Genomic DNA, 6,009 nt, shown 5'->3' with positions numbered 1-6,009 from the left:
ACCACCAGGGGGCGACTCCTCTGGTTGTATAGAAGTCTATGCTTCATGTGTTAAAGCTGCATTCTCTCTCCTGACCACCAGGGGGCGACTCCTCTGGTTGTATAGAAGTCCATGCTTCATGTGTTAAAGCTGCATTCTCTCTCCTGACCACCAGGGGGCGACTCCTCTGGTTGTATAGAAGTCCATGCTTCATGTGTTAAAGCTGCATTCTCTCACCGAAATTGCAACAAATCAACTACAAAGAAACCAAAGAGACACAAAATGAAAATAAAATGAAACAACAAAGAGACACACAAATGAGAAAGTGATACAACGCTAACGATGAAGTGGTTATTTATTGACGGTGGTTATGGAAACAGACTTCTGACACACACACATGTACACACACATCACACACGTTCACACACACATTCACACTACTGTTCACACACACACATGTACACACACATCACACACACATTCACAGGTCATATGAGGCTCTGCTCAGTGGCGGCGCTCCGAAAGCGTCGGACTAACCAGGCGGACGCTAGGACCCCGGAGCTGACCACGAAGGCTGCCGCGCTGAGAGAGAAGGTCGCCGCGTAGCCGCCAGTCCAGTCGACCAACCAGCCTGCAGACAGGAAACAGGGTGTCACTATATATATATATATATATATATATATATATATATATATATTTATATATATATATATATATATATATTTATATATATATATATATATATATTTATATATATATATATATATATATATATATTTATATATATATATAGATATATATACATCTATAAATATATCTATATATATATATATATATATATATATATATATATATATATATATATAGATATATATATATATATATATATTTATATATGGTCTATAGAGGACCAGGAGCAGACTGAGGTCTGTAGAGGACCAGGACTACACTGAGGTCTGTAGAGGACCGGGACTACACTGAGGTCTATAGAGGACCTGAACCTTAAAGACCAAGTGGTTCGGCCCCTACTGATGAGCGCTGTGATACTTTCAGGAACACGTACCTCCTATGGGCGGGCTGATCAGGTAGGGGATGGCATGCAGGAAGTAGACCACACCCAGAGCGGAGGCCAGGTGGGAGGAGCCTACGATGTCAGAGGTCACCACGGGGATGAGCGCCACGTACGCCCCGTCGAAGTACCCGTAGAGGAGGGCGAACGGCACGAGGAGGGAGAAGGAGCGCAGGAGGTGGAGGAAGGCGCAGCAGAGGCCCTCCATGCCGATCGCCACCATGTAGCTCGGCATGCGATACCTCTTCAGACACCTGCAGGGGGAGGGAGGCCCTGTTCAGCGCTGGGGGGCCGCTTAAGCCACGCACACATAAAAACACACCTGAAGCTTACTTCTTACTTCCTGTCCGTGATCCAGCCGAAGGTGATGTTGCCCACGATGCCGCTGACCCCGAAGATGGACATGAGGAAGGCGGCCCGCTGGCTCTCCAGCCCGACGCTGAGGGCGTACGGCACCAGGTAGACCACCGGGGCGCTGCAGCCGTACGCCAGGAACAGGAAGGACACGGACAGGAGGAGGAAGTCGGGGACCAGGAGAAACCCGTACTCCGGAGACAAACAGGGACCTCTGGAGGAGGAGGTCCTTGTGCTCGCTGGAGGCTCTGCGGGAGACATAACCAAGTGGTGGTCTTCAGGGAGTCCTGAGTCTTCTGACTTTTCCGCCATGCTCTCCACCAGTTTTGAATCCTCCGCTCTGCTTCCATCCGCTGGTTCGGGATCCGGGCGTCCGATCCCCTCGAGCATCGCCTCCGTCAGCTTGTTGCTGAGTAAAATGGACTCGGCTACCTTCGGGTCGGTGGCGTTGGGATCCGGCGGGCTCGAGCTCGGCAGCAGCAGCGCGATGGTCCCCTGAACCAGTTTGTCGTGTTGGAGTTTAAAGGTAGCGAGCGCGCCGTTGGATATGAAGAGCCCTCGAGGTCCCATCAAGTCCAGCTCATTGCCTTTGGACTCTCTGGTCTTTGAAACTTTCTCCGGGTTCGACTCATTCGTCTCCAACGTCCTTCGAGGGAAAAGAACAGAATAGGAGCATAAGCCTCACGGATCAGAGGCGCAATGAATCCACATTTTGACTCATTCATCATCATAAATGAGATGTGTTCTACGTTTTTAAAGGGTCACAGAAACACTACAGGAAGGATTTACTTGAAACTTGCTGGCCAAGCAAGAACCCATTCCATTTGCTTAACCACAGGACAGACCGACGCATTGAAAACGTGCTCCTCTAGTTATCCTCCATGGAGAAGGGGTCTAAAAACACTCCAAAGGATGAAGTGCTTGATGAAGCATCGAGCGGAGGACTTGCCGTCGGCGTCCTCTCGGCTGCAGCGGCCTCATCAGAGCTCCACACACACACAGGTTGGAAACTAAGCCTCCGAGGATGAGCAGCGCTCCCCTCCAGGTGTAACGCTGGATCAGCAGCTGGACGGCGGGAGCCAGGACGAAGGTGCCGATGCCGCTCCCTGGAGACGAGGGATGAAAATAAGGCGAGGAAATAAATGATGCTTTATTTAATAAAAGAAGAGGTAAGAGACGGAGATGGGAAGGAAAGGTGTGAACGGCGAGAGAAGAGAGCGACAGGTAAAGGCGTCACTACCAGACATGGCGACGCCGTAAGCCAGAGCTTTCCTCTCGCTGAAGTACCGCCCAACCAGCGCTATAGCGGGTGTGTAGCTGAGAGCAAAGCCCAGACCTGCAGAGGACGCACACTCACATGCATCACATGGAAAAACACCTTTGAAGAGTAATTACACAATAAAACACATTCAATCCTCTGAATATGAGAATCAGTCGTGTGCAACCCTTAAAGATCCAAACAGATGTTCAGCTCTCAGAATACAGATTTATCCTCCAATATTCATAGAGAACATGTGATCATGTGATCAGTAGAACATGTGATCAGTAGATCGTGTGATCAGTAGATCAGGTGATCGTGTAATCAGTAGAACATGTGATCAGTAGATCGTGTAATCAGTAGATCAGGTGATCATGTAATCAGTAGAACATGTGATCAGTAGATTGTGTAATCAGTAGATCAGGTGATCAGTAGATCAGGTGATCGTGTAATCAGTAGAACATGTGATCAGTAGATCATGTAATCAGTAGATCATGTGATCAGGTGATCAGTAGATCAGGTGATCATGTAATCAGTAGAACATGTGATCAGTAGATCGTGTAATCAGTAGATCAGGTGATCATGTAATCAGTAGAACATGTGATCAGTAGATTGTGTAATCAGTAGATCAGGTGATCAGTAGATCAGGTGATCAGTAGATCATGTAATCAGTAGATCATGTGATCAGGTGATCAGTAGATCAGGTGATCATGTAATCAGTAGAACATGTGATCAGTAGATCGTGTAATCAGTAGATCAGGTGATCATGTAATCAGTAGAACATGTGATCAGTAGATTGTGTAATCAGTAGATCAGGTGATCAGTAGATCAGGTGATCGTGTAATCAGTAGAACATGTGATCAGTAGATCATGTAATCAGTAGATCATGTGATCAGTAGAACATGTGATCAGTAGATCATATAATCAGTAGATCAGGTGATCATGTGATCAGGTGATCAGTAGATCAGGTGATCATGTGATCAGTAGATCAGGTGATCAGTAGATCAGTTGATCAGGTGATCAGTAGATCATGTAATCAGTAGATCAGGTGATCAGGTGATCATGTGATCAGTAGATCAGGTGATCAGTAGATCATGTAATCAGTAGATCATGTGATCAGGTGATCAGTAGATCAGGTGATCATGTGATCAGTAGATCAGGTGATCAGTAGATCATGTAATCAGTAGATCATGTGATCAGGTGATCAGGTGATCAGTAGATCAGGTGATCAGGTGATCAGTAGATCATGTAATCAGTAGATCATGTGATCAGGTGATCAGGTGATCAGTAGATCAGGTGATCATGTGATCAGTAGATCATGTGACCAGTAGAACATGTGATCAGTAGATCATGTGACCAGTAGAACATGTGATCATGACATCATGATGTTTCTCTAGTTTCTGATCATGTGACTTTGTAAACAACCAATCAGAAAGTGTCAGCTAAATGACATTTAATGTAATGTAATGATGCGTTCAGCTCTGCTAAGTGAACATGATGTGTTCACATGTAATATTAAAATGTAATGTTGGTGATGAACTAGAATAAATCCAGATGTTTTCACATGAATATAAAATGTATCAAATAGATTTTTGACCATGTGAGGCGTTGCTACCGGTGACCATGTGAGGCGCTGCTACCGGTGACCATGTGAGGCGCTGCTACCGGTGACGGGATACCTGTGACCATGTGAGGCGCTGATACCTGTGACGGGATACCTGTGACCATGTGAGGCGCTGATACCTGTGACGGGATACCTGTGACCATGTGAGGCGCTGCTACCTGTGACGGGATACCTGTGACCATGTGAGGCGCTGCTACCGGTGACGGGATACCTGTGACCATGTGAGGCACTGCTACCTGTGACGGGATACCTGTGACCATGTGTGGCGCTGCTACCTGTGACCATGTGAGGCGCTGCTACCTGTGACGGGATACCTGTGACCATGTGTGGCGCTGCTACCTGTGACCATGTGAGGCGCTGCTACCTGTGACCATGTGAGGCGCTGCTACCGGTGACGGGATACCTGTGACCATGTGAGGCGCTGCTACCTGTGACCATGTGAGGCGCTGCTACCGGTGACGGGATACCTGTGACCATGTGAGGCGCTGCTACCTGTGACCATGTGAGGCGCTGCTACCTGTGACCATGTGAGGCGCTGCTACCGGTGACGGGATACCTGTGACCATGTGAGGCGCTGCTACCTGTGACGGGATACCTGTGACCATGTGAGGCGCTGCTACCTGTGACCATGTGAGGCGCTGCTACCGGTGACGGGATACCTGTGACCATGTGAGGCGCTGCTACCTGTGACCATGTGAGGTGCTGCTACCGGTGACGGGATACCTGTGACCATGTGAGGCGCTGCTACCTGTGACCATGTGAGGTGCTGCTACCGGTGACGGGATACCTGTGACCATGTGAGGCGCTGCTACCTGTGACCATGTGAGGCGCTGCTACCTGTGACGGGATACCTGTGACCATGTGAGGCGCTGCTACCTGTGACCATGTGAGGCGCTGCTACCGGTGACGGGATAGCGGTGACCATGTGAGGCGCTGCTACCTGTGACCATGTGAGGCGCTGCTACCTGTGACGGGATACCTGTGACCATGTGAGGCGCTGCTACCTGTGACGGGATACCTGTGACCATGTGAGGCGCTGCTACCTGTGACGGGATACCTGTGACCATGTGAGGCGCTGCTACCTGTGACGGGATACCTGTGACCATGTGAGGCGCTGCTACCGGTGACGGGATACCTGTGACCATGTGAGGCGCTGCTACCGGTGACGGGATACCTGTGACCATGTGTGGCGCTGCTACCTGTGACGGGATACCTGTGACCATGTGAGGCGCTGCTACCTGTGACGGGATACCGGTGACCATGTGAGGCGCTGCTACCTGTGACGGGATACCTGTGACCATGTGAGGCGCTGCTACCTGTGACGGGATACCTGTGACCATGTGTGGCGCTGCTACCTGTGACCATGTGAGGCGCTGCTACCTGTGACGGGATACATGTGACCATGTGAGGCGCTGCTACCTGTGACCATGTGAGGCGCTGCTACCTGTGACGGGATACCTGTGACCATGTGTGGCGCTGCTACCTGTGACCATGTGAGGCGCTGCTACCTGTGACGGGATACCTGTGACCATGTGAGGCGCTGCTACCTGTGACGGGATACCTGTGACCATGTGTGGCGCTGCTACCTGTGACCATGTGAGGCGCTGCTACCTGTGACGGGATACCTGTGACCATGTGTGGCGCTGCTACCTGTGACCATGTGAGGCGCTGCTACCTGTGACGGGATACCTGTGACCATGTGAGGCGCTGCTACCTGTGACCATG

The 6,009-nt window shown here is 49.8% G+C and overlaps 1 protein-coding gene across 2 annotated transcripts in view; it reads right to left on the bottom strand.

Moving 5' to 3' along the window:
* Positions 1-316: 316 nt before the first annotated feature.
* LOC117743761 (monocarboxylate transporter 12-B-like) overlaps positions 317-6,009 on the bottom strand; it is a 12,958-nt gene continuing 7,265 nt past the window's right edge. For both annotated transcript variants that reach the window (XM_034551594.1, XM_034551595.1), the window contains exons 5-9: positions 2,643-2,738; positions 2,352-2,508; positions 1,389-2,048; positions 1,043-1,302; positions 317-610 (exon numbers count right to left, since the gene is read on the bottom strand). In XM_034551594.1, coding sequence (XP_034407485.1) covers positions 468-610; positions 1,043-1,302; positions 1,389-2,048; positions 2,352-2,508; positions 2,643-2,738 — 1,316 coding nt within the window. In that variant the 3' untranslated portion in view covers positions 317-467. The remainder of the gene's footprint in view (positions 611-1,042; positions 1,303-1,388; positions 2,049-2,351; positions 2,509-2,642; positions 2,739-6,009) is intronic.

The sequence above is a fragment of the Cyclopterus lumpus genome, chromosome 15 (genome assembly GCF_009769545.1).
Source record: "Cyclopterus lumpus isolate fCycLum1 chromosome 15, fCycLum1.pri, whole genome shotgun sequence".
In the NCBI taxonomy this organism is placed as follows: Eukaryota; Metazoa; Chordata; class Actinopteri; order Perciformes; family Cyclopteridae; genus Cyclopterus; species Cyclopterus lumpus.
The sequence above is the reverse complement of the archived record's forward strand: the minus strand, read 5'-3'. Positions and strand labels throughout refer to the sequence as shown.